Source organism: Perna viridis, chromosome 7 (assembly GCF_037379345.1).
Source record: "Perna viridis isolate PV_CMFRI_1.1 ecotype Kerala chromosome 7, ASM3737934v1, whole genome shotgun sequence".
Taxonomy (NCBI): Eukaryota; Metazoa; Mollusca; class Bivalvia; order Mytilida; family Mytilidae; genus Perna; species Perna viridis.
This window is the reverse complement of record NC_142451.1, coordinates 46388831-46409827: the sequence shown is the minus strand read 5'-3', so window position 1 is coordinate 46409827 and position 20997 is coordinate 46388831. Positions and strand designations below refer to the sequence as shown.

At 32.6% G+C, this 20997-nt stretch overlaps 1 protein-coding gene across 1 annotated transcript; it reads right to left on the bottom strand.

The window, feature by feature from the left end:
• Positions 1 to 1708: 1708 nt before the first annotated feature.
• Positions 1709 to 19021, bottom strand: LOC148612962 (uncharacterized). Its single transcript, XM_088594894.1, has 14 exons — positions 18876 to 19021; positions 17357 to 17439; positions 16943 to 17150; positions 16273 to 16428; positions 15348 to 15479; positions 12527 to 12598; positions 11659 to 11863; positions 9982 to 10156; positions 9376 to 9480; positions 8861 to 8963; positions 7654 to 7833; positions 6556 to 6704; positions 5731 to 5862; positions 1709 to 4505 (listed from the first exon to the last, which is right to left on the bottom strand). Exons 2-14 carry the CDS (start codon positions 17417 to 17419, stop codon positions 2316 to 2318), a joined length of 3870 nt encoding a protein of 1289 aa, XP_088451020.1. The 5' UTR covers positions 17420 to 17439; positions 18876 to 19021; the 3' UTR covers positions 1709 to 2315.
• Positions 19022 to 20997: the final 1976 nt, after the last annotated feature.

Below are 20997 nucleotides of genomic sequence, written 5' to 3'. Positions count from 1 at the left end.
TATTCAAATTAAACTTTCAAAATGATGGATTTTCACTCCTTGCCGGATTCTTACAGAGTGGTATTTAACAAGCTGTAAGCTAATGATTGTAAATTTTTATAGCTCAATGGGAGATACACTTTTGTATTTTGTTGAAACAGACTGCAGACAGACAAATATGAAAAAATATGAATTAAAAATTACTGAAATTATCAATGATACAAGTCAACTGGATTACTACATGATTCAGCATGCTTCTTCAGTAAAATATTAAGTAGCACTCCACATAAGAATCATGCAAAATGTGATTCATGTTTGAATAGCCTCCATATTATATAGAACTATATAGAATGTACTATAGAATTCAAAATTAAGGGAGATATCTCTGTGAATGACACTAAAATACAGTAGATACTATTGGATTTTCCATGTGGATTATCTCCTCAGAGCAGACAGATTGGAATGACTCATTATACACTTCATCATATAGACCTATAAAGCAAATTAATATCAAAAATAAAAAAAATGTAGCCTTTTTTTTTTAGGTGTATCACGTTTTACAGACATTGCATGATTCTTAAAAAGAATGCCACTTAATAATAAATGTATCGTTCAAGATTTATTCATCATTTTGTATAAAATGGCTTGTGAGAATGACTTGGTTAACAAGTAATGTGACTGCATGTTATGAAAATGTAAATGGTTTTGGGGATGACCAATTAATATTGAGGGGAGGGCTTGGGAGATTTCTTAGGATTAAAATATTTATTTTCATATATATGTAAAAAGCTGTTTAGATCAAAATATTTTTCCCGTATCATCTAGATAAAAATAATCACATGTATTTTCAAAAAAGTCTGAGCAAAAATATTTATTTAAAAAGTTTTTCAAAACCTCCTTCCCTTTTCCCCTCAAAATCAAGTGATCATCCCCTTACTTTGTTAATTTGTTGCTTAAAATTCATGTTTTGTTTTGATATTATAGTAACAAAAATAAAGATCTGTTTTCTAAACTCTGATCTTTTGAACAAAACATTAGAAACTCCTAAAGGACAATAAAGAAACCAAATTATACTTCACAAGAGATCTAACAAGTACACACAGAAGATTGAACAAGCAGCACTAATCCCAATATAAACTTGGGTGCCACAGAAGGGTATGCATTTTCTGCTTCTCATGAGTGACCCATCATGATGCTGATTGAATGTTGAGTCTAATGAGAGAGGTAGAACATTTATGGCTTTTTTGGTTCATATTTGAAATGAACACTCCATATTGGTTGAGAACATTATGGCAACAACTGTAGAACTTCTAGAATGACAACCTAAATATATGGGCAACATCTCCTTGTACTGGTGGATTTTATTACTCAGCAAAATTCACTGAGCCCTGTATCAGAAGTGATTTACAATTGCATTTGTTTAAAGTCATTGCAAACAAATAGTGATGCAGCATACCAAATTGAGATCATTCTTATGAATGATTCATTCACCTGATGAAAATATCTTTGATAGGCACTTACTTATCTGTATGTATAACAGAGGAATACAAATGATAGAAACAAAAAATCTGTCAGAAGAGAAACTAGTTAAGCTACCCCAAGCTGTTTAAAATACTACGGAGTATTGGAGGACAGATGTTGTTAATGTACTGTCTTTGTAATGTCTTATTGTATTTTTTTCTCTTCATATATCTCAGAAAAGATATAGGTAAAATTAACATGAAAAACAGATATTCATATTTTTTATTAAACAGAAATAAAACAAGATAACAAATCTCAACAAAACAATTAATTGTATTATACTGGTAAAGTTATAGTGTTCCTCAGTTCCTCAGCAGTTAAGGCAACTTCGATATCAAGTTTTTCATTATTTTGCCTTCGATATCAAGTTTTTCATCATTTTGCCTTCGATATCAAGTTTTTCATTATTTTGCCTTCGATATCAAGTTTTTCATTAGAGTGTTTTCACAAAATTGATAAAATCTAAAACACCACAAACTTATTATTTGCGATAAATAATGAAACTTTATAACCACAAATTAAAAACCAATACATCTAAAATATTGTACTTTTGCAATTGAAAAGTAGTAAACTATATAACAGGCAAATCCAGTGAGACCCACAGAGTGACCAGGGCTCTCCCTTATGAAATTGTGATTTTAATTTGCTATAATTTTGTGTTGACATTAAGTAAAAAGGCACTATGTAGACTTAATCAAACGCTGATCCTAAAATTGCCCAATACACAAAATTATTACTTGTCTATAAGTTAATACCTTAAAATTTCTTACATTTTTCTGATGTTTTCTGTAATTACCCTTTACTGAAAATCCAACTTATGAAAGTTTTAAATTATTACTATTCATTAACTTATGTAGCCATGCTTTATCAACAGAAGGCATGTTTCCACCCAAAATAATCTGATTTCCCATGTTTTGACTGGTTCCTTCCATATTTCCTGAATGGTTACCAGAATCAGTTGTAACAGTTTGTTGTGTTTGCTTTTTATCCTTTCCTTTATTCCTCACTTTTTGTTTTTTAATTGGAAGTGAAATTGTCATTGATGGCTCTTTTTCCTCTGGTAGTCTGATAGTGTCTGACCTTTCCATATCATGAGAAATTTGCATTTGTTCAGTTGAGACATGTAACCTTGAGTCATCAATTATTACAGTGTCACTTCTTTCAACATTTGGAAGAAAAGGGCGAGTGTCTGATTTTTTCATCAGAAGAGAAGCCTGATTTTTACTAGACCTTGGTCTTTTTTTAAGTCCATCTCCTGATTGTAAAATATCCTGTACTTCCTCATCAGTGTCAGTCACATGACCATCACCTGACAATGACATTGTATCCTCATCAATGACAAGTTGTTGTTCTGTAGAAAAACTTTCTCGCCTTGACCTTTGACCTTTGGTAAAGCTTTCAAACTGGTCAAGGACAGTCTTTGGAATATTTTGAGGAGTGTTTTGTTCATTATCCATGATAACAATTGAACCTAGGTCAACAGTGTTTACATGCACAGCATCTCCAGAAGACCCTGGGACTTTGTTGATTTGTAGACTAAGCTGTAGATGCTGGCTGTTATCCTCTGAGGAAATTTTATCCCCTTGGGAGGAGTACATTGTTATGACTTCACTGAGAGGTAGAGAAAACCTCATGTGTTCTGCGGTCAAGGTTGAATCTACTTGCAAACTAGATTGGTCTAAGCTGTTAGATTGTTTGTCCTTTGGTCCATTTGTTAAAGTATCATTTCTCTCACCTATCCTATGCTGTGTAGAAACAGGTACAGAACTTAATTCTGTTTGGGGTTTATTAATATCCACAGCAGTAAATTGTATGTTTTCTAATGAATTTGACTTAGGAAGAGAAATAATAGATGATTTATTGTTAAAACTTGCTCTATCATTGGTGACTGCCATATTTGAAGGATGTACACTTTTAACAGTCATTGCATTTTGTTTATTTTTAGTGGTTTGTCTTTTGGTTTGAGATTTTGTAGTACTTTTCTGTTTATTCTTCTGCTTTATATTTCCTTGAACAATCTTTGACAATGTAACAGGTTCCAGGTTAAAATTTTCTATTGCTGCTGGGTCAGAAACAATGCTTTGGGTTTCAGTAGTTGTAGACGTAACAAATGGAACTTTCTGTAACATCATTTGGTTGTCTGCATTTTTTCTTTTTGGTTCAACTTGAGTCAAGCACATTTCAACAACTTCCATTCTAGACAAAGCTTCTGCCATTCTATTACCATGTTGACCTGATGGCAGATTACTGACTTGAACATTCTGGTTTTGTGATTCAGGTAAAACAACTGTTCTGTTTTCCCCTACAAATGGCAACTGAACAATTTGCTGTTCTGGTTGTGAATTTGGTATAGTCACAGTGTATACTACATTTTCACCCTCTTTTCCAACTGCAACTACTTTTGGTGTTGTCGTAGAAACACCTTGTTGTAGCTGAATAATATTTGAGTTTGACCGTGTGGAGTTAATACCATAATTTGGTTGTTGCATTACAACTATTTGTTGAGGAGTCTGAACAATTTGAGGTCGAACTAAAGGCTGTGATCCTACAACCTGGCCTGCTGGTATCTGAAAAACTTGCTGAGTTGGCTGTACTGTCTGTTGCTGGCTAGTGAACACTTGCTGAGGAAGTTGAATGATTTGGGATGAATTCTGAACCACAGGAACCTGCTGTATTATTTCCCATGGATAATTTGAAGAATTAACCATCATTTGATTTCCTTGTGAAACATTAATTGAACTAGAAACATTTACAGATGATACAGGGAAAGTTGTTCCACTGATGGTACTTTCAGGTTGAAAATAAGTTTTAATTGGAAAAGTTTTGGCCTGGGGTATGTTCTTAGTTCCTCCAATGGAAGAAGACCCTGCTGTTTTATCTTGATTTGAAGAAGTATCTGAAGACACTAGCAAGCCCATACTATGCAGTGTCTGTTGTAATCCTCTTTGGGTGTTCTGAATTTGTATGTTCAGTTGGTTGTTGACTTGTTGTAGAAGAGAAATGTTCTGAAAATATAAAAGTATTTAAGACTTCAGCTGCACTAAAATCAAATATACTTTACAGGTAATAGGAAATTAAAAACAGTGGTTATGTTCCAGACAATACACATACATCAAATGACCAAACAAATATTTTTACAAAATAAACACTGACCAAGAGGATATTTTTACCATGTATGTACATGTATATAGACCAAGAGGATATTTTTTGTTTATTTTGTTGATAAAAATGATTAACATAATGAAAACCAAAACAATAATTTAACCTAAATAAGAATTTTGGGGACAAAAGTGATGGAATGCCTTTTCATGAGGAATTCGTCTTATTACAAATGAAGAATAAAATGCTCATCAGTGTTCCTAATCAAGTACACTTTACTACTGAAAGCTATAAAATAAACAAGAGGCTCCCAGGAGCCTGAATCACTCATCTGGTTGAGTTTTGCCTTTCAAAGGTAATAAATAAAACTTAACAATTTTGACTCATGAAGACTTTGGCAGGACTTATCATAAGAATCATTTCAGCAATTGAAAGTTTCTTTCTATCTATCAAAGTTTTCTATATACTGGCTGAAAACTGTACAAAAAAAACAAAAAAAACCCTGTCATTTTTGCCCTTTGCAGGGCATTACAAGGAGTTGCTTGACAACTTTTACCCCTGGAGACTTTTGTATTTCTAATAATAAGGAAACTACTGTCTGATACCTATGTTCTATTTTTAGTAACGGCGGCCATGTTTTTCAACGGATCAAAAATCCCCACATCAGTTCTATACCCCAAAAAACATTTATACCATGTGTGATTCCAATAGGTCAAGCAGTGTCAGAGAAGAAGAGTTTTGAAAAATTGTTAATGACAACAGACGCCAAGTGATGGCAATAGCTCACATAGCCTTAAGCTAGGTGAGCTAAAAATAGAACCAAAACAAAAAACAAAAACAAAAAAACAGTAAGTGAACAAGAAGTAGAAATATGACTGACCTAAAATCACATCCCACGATATGGGATCCCATACTGAAGTTGCCCACCAAAATATAACAAAAATACTCTCCCTGGCTGACTGACATTCATCATTATATAAACTGATTTGGGTGAGTTGAATTCGGTAAAAAATGAAAAGAAGTCTTGTTTAATTATAACAAATATTCTATGACAAAAAATAACAAAATTCCCAAAGTGTACCAAGTCATTGCTCAATAAGTTAACAAAATGATAATTTAAATTATACTAACATCTGTTTGGCTATTGGAGGATAATGTTTGCTGTAATAACTGTTGTTGTAATTGTTGTTGTTGATGAAGTTGTTCCTGTTGTTGACTTAGTTGTTCTTGCAATATTTGTAATTTACTCTTCTGACTATTCACCTGAAAAAAATGCATACAGGTGTATTGTTTACCATCCAACAATTTTCAGGTTTCAGTGAACAATGTCTTGCAAAATCAAGAACAATTTATTTAAATCCCTCAAGCCTTTTTCAAGATAAGTTATATGTGTGTACAGACTGACAGACAGGCAGGCAGACAGATAAAAAGATAAATAGCAGTATACAATATAAAGTTCCATCAAAAGAGAGGTAAACTGTAAGCAAAGCTCACAAAAGTATAACCTCTTTAACTCCCCACCAAAGTAATTATATGGTAAATATGTATACAAGTCATCAAACAGAAAGTTGATGTTGCTTCAGCCTGAAATTACAGCCTACAATATGGCATACCTACATAAAGCTTCCGTCAAAACTGTGTGGATGAAGAAGTTAGTTACAGAGAAAACTGTTACCAATGAAATTAATGTCAGATGGACACAAAAATCACCATTGACCCAACTCCACAAAGGGAGGAGCATAAAAACTAAATTGTGACAGTAACTGACTACTATTTGCCTTCAACAGGTGAACCTCAATACAACGCATAAGTACATGTATATAGTCATGATGTTCAAGAATCAATATTTATCTGACATTTTTAGTAAACCTATTTAATAAGCCTTAATCTTAGATAATTTTCTGTTTCCATTATTTATAATAGAGGTGTCTGACCTACTTGAAAGATTCAACTTACAGTTGAGTTATCTTCATCAGTTATCACAATGGTACAAGAGCTATTTCCATCATTTATTACCACAGTCTCAGAGGGGTCCATATCAGTAGTGGAACTTTGTGAAGAACTACTCTTAGTTGCTTTTCTCTTGGTCTTCTTTTGTTGATGGTCTTTCAGAGAATCAAAAACAATATAATATAACTTTAATAAATAAGAATTTAAGGAGGAAGACCTAGGGTAAGGGACATAACTCTTGAAATCAGTGATATGTTTGTATCATATTCAATTTCACCAAAGCTTTTCAAGCTTTCCCTTGAAACAGAATGAAATCCATCCATTGCTTGCAAGAGATAGATGTAAATGGTGAATACAAACGTTCCAATGACTTGTCCCTTACCCCAAGTCTACTTTCTTATGAATGAATTGTTTCATTTTAGATGATTTATTGGTGAGTAAAAGTAGTAACTGAATCATATTTTCAATGAAGTGCATCATGTCATAAATGTGTGTCCTGTCAACTCTTTTAATAAAACATCAGATTCTTACAAATACATGACAGGTTTCTCAGATTTTAATTTACATGTATCTGTAAAATTCCTATAGCTGCACATACTCATTTGCACTAACTTCAACATGGTTTGTTTATTTTAATTACATTTTTAGAAATATATAAAAAAAATTGGCAATACACACTAATCAATACAAGTAGCTGAGAAGTATACTGTAGGCATGAGGTATTTCATGGGCCAGAGAAGTGTTTTATGGACTCATGAAACAGTACTTATTAAGCGATCATGCTATCAGATTTAGTGTATTTTAATGGTTTTTACAGTAAAAGATAGTGATGATGGGGTATAAGAAGCCCCCTGCCAAAAGTTGGAACACTCATATTTGAAAGAATCTAAAGTATTATCATAACTGAATGTAGTACAACATCATCTACTTAATAAAAAGATGTATAACAATGGAAGTTGATTTACATGTAAGTGGTCATTTAAATTAAAACTTCATTTCTCTTTTAAAATAAAAGGTTGATTGGATATCTGTTTTATATGATCTCAAAATACTCTGAGACAATCAGATGTACAATATTGCAAAGTTATGACTGGGACATCATACCTTTAAGGAAAGTATCCTTTTCCTTCACTTTCTTTTTGGCATGTAACATTTTAAGACCATGAATTGGAGGTTCAATCCAACCTCCTGATTGGACCATTTGTTGATTAACCTGAACCACTGTGGTCCGTGAACATCCCGTAACAGCAGTCACAAATGTGTAACAGTTCTTTCTGGCATTAGCTGTAAAAAAAAACTTCATTTAGCGAGGAAATGTAAATAGTGTACCTAGCCAGTACGTCCAAGTTTGATAGGGTCAATCTTGGTCATAAAGCCATTGAAAACAAAGTCTGAGGAATCTATAGGTATTTAATTCATGTTTCCATGTAAATGTTGTGACCACAACTTTTGATATCAATTTACCATGGATTTCAATATCTGTAAATGTATATATAATCCTTGTGTACAGTTAAGACAGGCATGATACATGATTATAATTTTCTATATCTGTAGAAATATAACATTTAGCTGACAAATATCAACATTTCTGAGAAAACTATTCTTTTTATGACAGGAGAAAATAACCTTGTATAATATCAGACAGTTGAAACCTGAATGGCTCCCAAATAAACAAAAATTCATTTCTAATAAGTCTTTTTGCTACTTGGTACAATCAAATCTTAGTTTGACTTTTACTATGAAATCTTAGTTTGACTTTTTTAAGTCTTGTTGCTGTCTGGTATCAAATCTTAGTATGACTTTTACTATGAAATCTTAGTTTGACTTTTACTATGAAATCTTAGTTTGACTTTTTTAAGTCTTGTTGCTGTCTGGTATCAAATCTTAGTTTGACTTTTACTATGAAATCTTAGTTTGACTTTTACTATGAAATCTTAGTTTGACTTTTTTAAGTCTTGTTGCTGTCTGGTATCAAATCTTAGTATGACTTTTACTATGAAATCTTAGTTTGACTTTTACTATGAAATCTTAGTTTGACTTTTTTAAGTCTTGTTGCTGTCTGGTATCAAATCTTAGTATGACTTTTACTATGAAATCTTAGTTTGACTTTTACTATGAAATCTTAGTTTGACCTTTCACATGTTACGTTGTAATACAATGTATCATGATATTGTGGAAGTTTGCTTGCCACAAATCCCACTTCCATCATCTTGCTAATTGTTTTACCCATAGTATATCAGATCCCTGATCTTCATTCACCATTTTCAGAATTCTCTTTTGTTTAACTTTCTTCTGGAGCATAGAAGTTTACCTGAGGGTGTCAACATTTCAGCGATGACCTTTCTTGCTTCTGCTTGTCCTTCCTGTGACCTTCTCCTCCACTCCTCTAACAGTGATCTATGGGTAAGGGCCATCTGAAATGTCAACAATAGTCACATGAAATCTAACTAACTTTATATAATATTCCTTTTAATCGAAACATAAAAAAAGATCAATTAATATTTGTCAAAACAAATCAGAGGTCTTTTGAATTTTTATAGATATAAAAGAAAGGTCCTTAATAATGGCTGTACCATTAAAAGATATGAAGTATCCGGAGAAGGCACCTTTTCACCAAGGAAGCACCTATAGAAGTTCTATTGATGTTTTGTATTAAACTTTATATTTTGTATGGAGACCTGAACACCCACCTAAATACAAAGAATAAAAGAGCCTTTCCCCTGTCCCTCACATTTTACTGAAACAGCCCAAAATAAACCTTTCAATGAAAAAAATCCTGCAGGTATAACAATTCTCATACTTATCTATATAGTGGCGAGTATTTACCATAACACAGTTGTCAACACAACATCTCTTCTTAGCAATGTCATTAAATGACTGAAGTAACCCAAGACGAGCTTTTCCTTTCACTGGTCTAACGCGGCAGCGCTTCTGTAATAAAGATAGCACATAAATTACTGATCCATTTAAAAATCAGGTACCAAAAACTCAGAAATATACTAACAGAAAACATGCATTAAATACATGTCAGAAAAGTCGGTATAAAAAGATCTAGGAGGGTAAAGAAAAATATATTCATATCATTAAATGGTTGTTTATACATGAACTACTAACATTTCCCATTTTCAATTTAAGAATAACTCTCCTAAAACTTGCTACCTTAACACAAGCAATTGTCTAAAGAGTGTTTTAAAAACAATGTTTATTGTATAAAAACAATGTAATTGTCTATAAAAAATGGAAACTTTCTACTTCATCTATATAATGGAGAATATATTCTCCTATAAACAGGCATTTTCAAGTTAAGACAATCATTGTACAAGCTCACATGCACTCATCTTTACTGGATCTTCATCTGGTAATTCCAAGATGTCCCGTACAACGGAACCCCATTTTTTCTACTAATTATGGATAAAATTAAGTTAATCATACCTCTTCAGTCACAAGGCGTTTATGCAAGAAGTTATTTGAGTAGAAGAGAATTTTCTGCACTGCTCTCTCACACAGCTTTAGTTGCTTTTTCAGGTATTCCCTTTTCCCTAAAACAAACATGGCAAACTTCTCTGACTTTTTGTGACCATTACCAAGTCCTATGACAGCACCTTTGCTAAAACAGAAAAAAAACATTTTAGAACATGTTTTTTTTGTGTTAGATATTTTATACACATGGAAAGATGATTGCACAGGCATAAATGAATTGCCTGTAGTCATAATTTGATGGAGAATCAATATTCATTAATATTTAAATGATCAGTTTTCATGGAATTTGTAAAAAAAAAATTTATATTTGGTAAAATTTAATCCCCAAAAAAGGTGTCTAGAGAAGACACATATCAGCAAAAAAAAAATACCAAAGCTTTAGCAGTGGGATAATTTGAATAAATTTTGTACGTCAAAATCCTAAAACATGGCCTGAACACAAACACAGGAGATAAAACTGAACTACATACACAATGTACAAAAAACTAAAGCACTAGCAATAGGTTTGTACGTGTCGTTCTAGTTTCATTTTCCTTTCCGTAATTTCCGTTGTAGAACTATTGTTATCCGACGACCGATCTGCATCTTATTGTTTACTTTGAGGTTCTCAAAACGCTGTATTACAATGCAAAATCTCCTATTTTATGTTTTTCTTTACATTTTTATGATGTGTAATTTTTAAGCAGTATTTTCATACAGACTGATGTTTTGCTTTTGATAATGAACTCAATGCTTTACAAATAGCCAATCTCCATGCATTTGAATGGTAGACTAGGACCTAGTCTCGTGAAACAATGGGGTCACGTGACGAGACTTACATACCCTATATGAACTCCCATATGAATAGGGAGTGACATCAGATGCACCAATCATATTGCAGTTGAGTATGATCTGGTAATAGTCTAGCAACAATAATGCAGTTCCAATGCACAAATCACAAAGATGTCCTGTCAAAAACTATTCACACTAGGGTGGAATCATTCAATTCAATAAAGTATCATCATACATTGATGAGTACAGTGTCTTAACTAATACAAAGGGGACAGAAATTATCACCAGAGAGCCAGATAGGATGTGATATGATAATTATCCCAAGTGAGTCAGATAGGATGTGATATTATAATTATCACCAGTGAGCCAGATAGGATGAGATATCTTAATTATTAACAGTGAGCCAGATAGGATGTGATATTATAATTATCCCCATTGAGTCAGATAGGATGAGATATTATAATTATCACCAGTGAGTCAGATAGGATGAGATATCTTAATTATTACCAGTGAGCCAGATAGGATGTAATTTTATAATTATCACCAGTGAGTCAGATATGATGAGATATAATTATCACAAGTGAGTCAGATAGGATGAGATATGATGTTCTGTTGAGATGTTTCAAAACTGTAATTATTCTGTTTATCAGCACTTTCACAGTCAATTTGAGGCCACGTTGTCAATGTCAAAGGAAATTGTCCATATTTTTCAATATCATGACAGTAGCCTGAGAAAATGCAAAAAGAAAAATGGACAAAGATAAAATTGCTGATAAATCTATTTATTCTAAATGTTTCATGTACATAGATCCCATCAACAGGTAAATGAAGGAACATTTCTTGAATAAAATCAATTACCTTTGCTTGACCTTTTTCTTGGAAGGGCTTTGATCTTCTGAGTTATTAGAACTATCCTGGGTTTCTTCAGCACTGTCCTGGTTAATTTTCTCCAGACTTCGACTTGCATCATTTAAGTCGTAACATTTCAGTGCACTTAGTCTTCTTGCCTCAGCAGCCATTGCACTCAATTGTGAAACTCTTTTCTGTTTCTCAACTTCACCACCTATGAGATAAAAAATGCATAAATAGTTTATATTGCATTCCTCATTATTCCTGACATTAGACAGTGTTCTCCCAATATACATGTAGCATTCTTTATTTTAGCACTGTGCTTACTGAAATTTATTTTGGTTAGAATGTGCTCCAGGCCCTGTACCATGTATTTGTTTAAGCCTTAAGAGCTGATCTGTTCAAAATTTATTGGAAGAGATAGGACAAACCAAACTCATGTGTTACCTATTTTTTTCATTACACAGTCATATTCTGTTAGTTTTATAACCCTTTAGACATGCATTTATTTACTTTATAAATTAAAGTCATGCAAATAAATAAAAAAATCAATTGTGATACATGTACTAAATGTAGACAAGATTTACCCAAAGTATCCACAAAAGTAAATGATTCCTTTTTAATCTTACAAGATTTTCAAGTTATACTCAAGAAAAAAACTAAGTTCCATAACTCCAGGAAATTTGACAAATAAAAAAGTTAAGGTGATACAAACAAGTACATATGGGACAACATACCCTATAAAATTAAAAAAAAAACTGACAGATCATCACATAGAAGTCACCATTATAATGAATCTGATACAAATGTTCAAATAATGATCATTACTGTTAGTAACACTTTGCCTTAGGGGATAAATGCCAGTACATGTACTTACCGCTTTCTTCAATATAGTTCTGTAAACAACCACACATAGTTCTCTTAAATACTGGACAGTACAAATGTACAGCTGAAAGTAATAAAACTATTGTTGTTCTTTATCAAATTTATAGTAAGAACATCAATTATCTATAGCAAGCTCTTTTCATATTTATTCCATATTTTATATATCATATAATATATCAGAAACCTTATTTAATATATAAGATATTTTAAATAACATCAGATATCTTATATACATGTAAAATCTATGAATAAAGATATCATGTATGTTGATTTATTTAAGATATTCGATACCAGTAAATAATATGAGATATCTAAATACTAAATAAATATGAGATATAATGGGCTAAACCAGCTATATTGAAAGGACCTGTTGCAATCACTAAACTTGGAAGAAGGAAATGTAAATGAAGCATCTAGTTGGTAAACATGTGTTAGCAGATCAATTTTCTTGGCTATGAATTGTCCAATATCAAAGCAGTATCTAGAAATTTTTTCTTCATCAGGCCAATCTTGTGATTTTCTACATTTTGCAGGTGAATTTTCAGGAGAGGAAGCAGTAGACCTGAAGATAAAGATCTTTGATTGATCACTAGATGTAGTATTTCATATTTGTATATTATATATTTGATTCCATTCACAAAATTTGATTCATTTTTACCTGAAGGGGGTGTCTCGTAAAACAAATTGTAGTCTATACTACATAAATGGCCGTCATAATTAGTCTAGAGGTGTCAAAAGATATAGTTGACAATAGACAAAATCAATAGATTAAGAGTCACTCTAATAGTTAAACTTTTACTACAAAATAGTTTTTTTTGTGACAACAGCCAGGGGGCATGTGCTCCCTTGCCCCCTTCTGGATCTACCCCTGTTTCTATACACTTTTACAGTATACATACATATTATCATGAAAAAGACATTTATCAATAAAAAAAATAATCTATCTAATATTTACATGTATATTATATTTAAATGTTTACAGTATCTCATATTGTAATTTTAATCGTAGAAAATTATTAATCATTTTTCAAGTAAACTACTTCTGTGATTTTCTATATGCCATCAATAAACAGTGAAACCTGTCTAAACTGAACCCCTTTTGGACTTTAAAATTGGTATGGTTTAGACAGGTGTTTGGTTTAGTATATGTATTTGTGTAGCACTCCAGATAAAAATCATGCAAAATGTGATGCATGGTTGGAAAGCCTGCATATTTTAATTTTTGATATTTTGTTTAAACTGTTACAGTAAACAGAAAGTAACAAGTGGCTTTTCATATCACCTAAGGTCTAAGGAGATGAAAATTATATATAATGTATTGTAGAATTCAAAATTATGGGAGATAACTCTGTAAATGACTGAAATAAAATAGAAACTATTGGATTTTAAAATTGAATTATTTCCTAAATAATATAGATTGGAATAAATAATTTTATCCTGCAGTGAGGTTATTTGTTAAACGAATAAAGGTATACGGTTATTTTTTTGCTGTATCCGTACATTAGCAGGTTATCGACTTTCTGGCTCCTCCCACTCACGTGATGGGCGGAACTACTTTTTTCTGGTATACGTAAATTAATCATGGCCACCACCATAGATACGATATAAACAAATTGCAATTGCTTATCTGGTTAATCTTTTTTTGCTGTTTTGTTTCCTTTTCATCTGAATGAAATAAAAGAGTTTCTGTATTTTGTATTTTTTTCACCGTCATATATATGGCAAATCCCAAATCTCATTCAGATTTGATTCATTATCAGTTTGCAGACGACTTCCCCTGTCATTTCAGTCATGTCGGACTCCGAGCCAGAGAGTCCGTCACAATTTAACATAAACTGGTCCCCACTTCAAGAAATTGAAGCATTACAATATGATAAAACTCTTGAACAGACAAATGACCAGGAAACTGTTATGGTCTTGGATTTAATACTGCCTAAACCCCAAGATAATGAATCAGAGGAACACTACATTATAGATCTGCCCATACAACTGCCTCCTCTTCTTCAAAAATCTCAAACAAATATTTCAAATCCCAAAGAAACTAGTGCACAAATTTCACCCCTGAACTCTACTGCCATATACCAAACAGAAACAAGTCAGCTTCCACCTTCCTCGCGAAATTCAAAACTTTAATGTTCTTATAATCGACTTTACAACATCCAAAATATTTGTATTTATTGTTCATTTTACTTATTTGTCTCTTGGAATTAAATAAATTTTGATACATTGCTTATTTTCTTCAAACAGCTTTGACGGATGGTGCGGATTGAATTTGAATGTTTACTGAGTCATGCGCCATGCGTATTAATTTTTTTCTTTGGGTTTAATGATCGGGGCTCCTCAGGGGATATGCATTTTAAAATTTTATTTTAAAAATGTACACACGCACAAAACTATTAATATAACAGGATAAAAATAATATAGGTACATTCTCGAAAATTATTGAAGATATGTGTATTCGGCTTGGAACGGGGGAAATAGCTCGGCAGAGCCTCGCATTTCCTACCCGTTCCGTCGCCTCATCACATATCTTCAATAATTTTCGACAATGTACCTATATTGTATATATGCATTTCATAATATACACCCATAATGCAACTTAATAACAAAAACAAAAATATGAAGCCATTTTGGGGGGGGTGGTGTATCACATAATACAGAATTTGCATGCATGATTCTTACAAACACTTCTACTTAAAAGCAAAAAAATTGCCATTCAAGTTTGATTTTGAAAAGGTTTTTGGTTCATTGAGGGTTGAATTTAGACAGGTTTTACTGTAACTATCACATATTAGAGTTAAAAGATTTCCTACCATTGGGTAAGTCAAATTTCTCAGCGATATTCTTGGCCCATTTGGCAGCTTCCTGAATGTGTTTTTCTTTTTCCTCATCAGATGGTCCTGGTTTATCTGCTTTAGGTCTGTACTGCTTTGTCATAGCTTGTGCTGTTTAATATTTTAATCATTATAAAATACATTAGTTCTTGATGTTGGAAAAATTACTACTGTAGCAAGTATTTGTTAACTTTTATTTTCTCCCCAGATTGTCATAACAGTTCATGAAAATATAATTTCTCAATATCTATTCTGAAAATATGTTTATTTTTCATGTTTGCTTATTCACAGATTTTGTCAATTCGTCAAATAAATATATTACTGTGAAGGTACTGTTAATCATGCGTACCAATTTTCGTGGTTATGGGAAAAATGATCAGTTCAGGATTCTTGAATTTGTGGATTTGAAACTTTATCAAATAAACGAATGAGAAACTTCCTTTTCGTTCGGAACAAATTTTTCGTTGTTAACCAAACCCATTAAAATTGGTACCCAACAAACAATATTTTCACAGTAGCAGGTAAAAATTTTACCGCTTTTGAGATTGACTAAGTTTCTCATAGCGTTAAAAACCAGTGCTTATTTGTTCACCGTGAAAATATAGAAAATTAGAAGACAACAAAAAAAGTTAACAATATGACTTTAAAAAAAAACTTCTATGTAATATCTAATGTTGTGATTATAACGAAAGGAACAAAAAACATGTCTATCAGTGTACTGCCCTGACAAAATTTTGATATAAAAATTTGACTTGAGTAACGAAAGTGCTTGGGGTAGTCTCGTATATCTCTTCACTTCTAAGCTTCATCCATTAATCAGATATATGTAAAGTCACTGCACTCTTATTGTGTGTGCAGAGGGTATAATAATCTATGATCTATAAACATCATTTCATACACCTACCACAAGCATTGCATAATACTAGATATTTCCCACTGTTCTGATCAAACACCTGTTTCGGCACTGGTGTGTTCTTAGAGCGCTTGTTTTTCAGAGTTTTCTTCATGTTAGTGTTGACTACATATCTGGATTTACATAATTCACAGCTGAATGGCTCCCCTTAAAATAAAAAAAAAAAACATAACAAAAGTAAATAATAAATCAGTGTCGTAATACAAAACTTTCATACAACATCTTTACTAACTCTAGACTTTATAAGGAGTCTTTATTTATACTATCTTGTCATTCTTTGTTGTTGACAAGCTCTGCTATAAATCTACTTTAAAGGCCAACTTAATTTTTATTGCTATATTTTATGCACACCCCCCAAAAAAAGATAACAAGGTGGAACAGGCTGGAAAGGCCAATAATTTTTTTTTCTTTTAAGTAGCCCTCCCCCCCCAAAAAACAAACCAGCTAGTCTCAGTCTCTATGAAGGTATAATAATGCATTTTCACTCTATTACTCCTTATGCAATTTTTTAGGAGACCTAAGCACACAAACTGAAGTTAGTTACGGTTTCGCAGCATCATCAATAAAGCCCTGGTTTATTATGCTTAACTTTTTCTCCAACAGTATATGTGCAAGAAATATGAACTGATAATGAACAGCGCTGGACTTGATTTTAATATACCATTAGGCAGGATATCATGTGGTCTGTTTGGTGCTGATGAGGAAAAAGGGAAACGCTTAGGTTTTTTCTGTTTTCTTCTTGACCTCGCCTCTTCCTCAATATCATCAGGTGAAAAAACTTTTCGAGGCCTCTTTGTACGTCTACTTTTAGTTTCATTTTCCACTTGGTGACCAGTAGTATTACCAGTCTCAGCTACTTGCTCTGATACCTAAATTACATGAATTATAATGGCATAATATAAATTACTGCTGATCAAAAAGTAACTTGGTTAAAGCTGTTATATTTACAACCGCATTTTGAAATACCAGTATTTCATTAAATGAAGCAAGTTTTTCCTTGGTATTCTTAAAGATCGGGACTCAATTTGGTGACAGAAAATAAAAACAAAGTTTGACAAACAACATATCAACTCACTGGTTCAGGATTAGATTGAGAAGGGGTAACATCCATTTTCTTGGCATTTCTACTCTTGCTCATTTTGGCTATTGTTGGTTGATCTACAAAATGAGATAAGATTTTAATATCAGGTTATTTGCATTTGAAATATAAATTCTTATTATACATACAAAACTTTCTTAGCACAAACTCAAACAGAGTGCATGGTTATGGCCTATTACAACAGATAATTTTAAATAAATATTACAATAAACACAAGACAGATAACTGTTGTAGTTAAATAGTATATTTTTGTTAATATACAAGACTTTGCTATATACGTGTATGTACATAAATGTAGATCACCCATTCTCATGTAAGTTGTGCATTTGGATACATGTCATATAATAAACTTTGAAATTGTAAACTACCTTGATCAAATCTTAACAACTTCTAAAGATATGGATATTTAATGACTATGAAAAAAAGAATTTTGAATGCATTTAAACTGCATCAAAATAAGTAAAACCTCGAAACCATAGGTAAAATGAAAGCAGTTTTGTTTTAAAATAAGGGTATTCATTGACCAAATGTGTCATAAAAATGCATTTAGCACATAAAATGCAACTTAAATGCATTAAATGTTTCTTTAATGTGATAACTGAAATTTCAATGTGTTAAATGTATGCAAACATTTAAATAATTTTCATGCAATTAATGCAACTTTAACGCATTAAATATAATAAAATTAAACTGCTACTTTTACATAATAACTGCCATGCAAACATTCAATAATGATTTGAACATTAAATACAATTTCAACAAAGTATTGAATGCTCCTTAAAAGTTTTAACTTTAATTGAAATAGATGTATATGACACATTTCACTTTGCCTTAAAATGCAAATAAAGTAAAAAGTTATATCAATCATTGCATTAAAGATACGTTTAACATGTTAAAACAATATTTATCGCATCAAAATAAGATTTATTTATCAATTGCTTTAAAAATTAAAGTGTTGGTTTATCATGCAGATTTTGACATGGACACCTATCATAAGAGGATATCAGGTCAAGGTTGAGGTCACGGTCTCAATGTCTTTTTTAGTAAAAAAATCATTTTACCTTTCGGCCACTCAACTTAAGTTTGTCCTCATAGATTTCAATTAAACTTGCATTGATGCAAGCTTCGATGAAAAAGAATTTAAGTGTTCAGTACAAAATGTAGGTCAAAGGTCACTGTTCTAATATAGATGTTAATGAAAAATATCTACCTACTATCACAGATTTTTGTGAAACAGGAACCACTCATATTGCCCATTCAGTAGGGAGAGAATTGCCATGTAGTGATAAAATGAGGGCGGAAATGCAATTTGACCAATACTGCTTAACTTAGTAAGTTTAAAAAAGAATTTCAGGATAAAGAAGTCAGATAATAAATTTCATTTGAAGAAATATGATGCTGATGTAATATATATTTTTGTTTGGGAGAATTTTCTCGCAAAGCAACTGAAATTATCGAAGGTTATATGAAATAAATACTGTAATTATTCGCTTACAATTTCCACAAAATGTAAGATTATCATCATATATTTATGGTTTTCGATGAAACACTACAGAAAGCTGTAAGATGTTCACATAAAACATTGAATGACTATTTCAGCAAGTCGTGTCACAACACGGAAAGACGCCATTTTCTCCTAACGAAACCCGGAAGGCAGAGTGGCGGAAAAGTTTTCCCCCGCCAAAATTCGAAGTGAAAACGTCGCAAATCATGCTAAGACCAGGGAGTGTGTATAAAGTCCCTGCTAAGACTAAGATTAAGAAACTTTATTTCATGTCGGATTTTAGTAAATTCAAAAATAAGCTGTGTAGTGCTTTTAACCGACATAAATGAAATAAAACAACACATATTATACACATAAAACATAAGATTCACTACATGTATGTGCATGCAATAGGACACACACACACAAAAACAAAAACGCAAATAAGACAGTAAATATAGCCCTAAGCTAGCATACTTACATCAAAATTGGATCAAGACACATTCAAACACTAAGTACTAAATTAACAAACGCATTAGCCAAAATGTTAAATAAGCCAAACAAAAAATACCAATAATAATAAGAGCTTAATTGACCATAACTGAACTGATCGAAGTAAATAAATAAAGAAAATTAAAGAAAAAAAGTTTGAGATCTGCAGGAGCCCTATCTGCATGAGTTACCATTTCAGTTAGACTTTTGAACTGGCTTATGCCGGACTGCGCACAATTCTCGTTAGGCAACTCATTCCAGCATACCTTACTGAATACAATCCATAACTGGTTGTTCTTACCCTTGGGACTTCTGCTATATTGTCTTTTCTAAAAGAATAATTAGAATTTTTTTAATGAAATAACATCGTGGAGATACAGTGGAGATTTCTTATGAATATTTTTTAAAATTCTATTACCATGGTACGTAAGTGTAGTTACATGTGAAGGAATATCAGATACAAATGTACCTGACTGAAATAGCACTGCCGAAGCGTATCCATATTTTTATATAGAGGGGCTTTAAGGCTATATCATTTGCCCATTCTTGCCAAAGTTTGCAAATTCATTTTAAAAAATCCCAAATGGGGTAGCACCAGACTTAAACTAGGTTATTTAAAAGTTCTTGATCTGTGGGTCCAACCCCTTGAACCCTCCCCGAATCCGCTATTGGCCTATACATTTTCAAATAAAAGGTAAATGAATTTAGTGGATCCAGTGATGGATTCAGATTAGTTTGATAATGGGAAGGTTCCGGAGGGGGCTTTATGTTACCAATTGCTCTTTGGACTATTAATGGCTCCGGTATTTTTGTCCAGTTTTGCACGAAATTATCAAAATTTTCCCACAGACGGAGGTCAAACTAATTACAGGTCTATGATAAACACAAACCTGGCTGCATAATTGTTAGTAGGATATGCCCATGTAGACATACATATGAAATTTAAAACTGTGGATTAAAAAGTCTTAAATATTGAAAGCAAATTAATCTAGTTCGGGGAACAGGATAACCATAATCTAAGAACAACGAATGTAGTATACACCAAGAAAACAGATAAACTACCATAAATAACACACAATTACTAAGTGAATATACACTGAGACCACAGACTTGTAATTAATTACAGGTATGTGTAAAGACTAAACAAAGGCTCAGCCGAAAACTGGGAGTAGAATAGATGCATTGGGTCAAGCATCCTTCTAGAAACATCCATTGAGTTGACGTTACTGAAGGGGTGGACAGAAGGGGGTACTTCATTCCCGCACTTCCCTACTCGCTTCCCCCTAGACCACCGCCCCCCACCTGACTAACGCCGGCCTTCACGATCCTTTTCATTTTACCCTCGGTTATTGCTTCCTGCTATAATCCCTCCTAGTATTTTTCACTATCCACTCACCGTCCCTTCAAGCACATTTTCCCTGTCTCCACCCCTTAAACCACGGATTCCCCACCCTCTCACGAAACCCCGTATCTCCGTCTCCTGTCTACTCTCCCTTTACTCATATATTACATGAACGAAAGAACATACTAAACTAAGAAATCTGTTCTCATGGCGACGATGATTACGCTATATATACATATAAGGAAAATGGATATGGTGAGTGTACATATGACTTCACGATGTCAACGATAAATCTTTATG

Coding starts and splice junctions, on each gene's coding strand:
- LOC148612962 (XM_088594894.1), bottom strand. CDS start 17,419: ATGAGCAAGAGTAGAAATGCCAAGAAAATGGATGTTACCCCTTCTCAA. Junction 11,864..12,526: donor GAACTATATTGAAGAAAGCG/GTAAGTACATGT, acceptor TTTATCTCATAG/GTGGTGAAGTTGAGAAACAG. Junction 6,705..7,653: donor AAAGGATACTTTCCTTAAAG/GTATGATGTCCC, acceptor ATTCTCTGAAAG/ACCATCAACAAAAGAAGACC.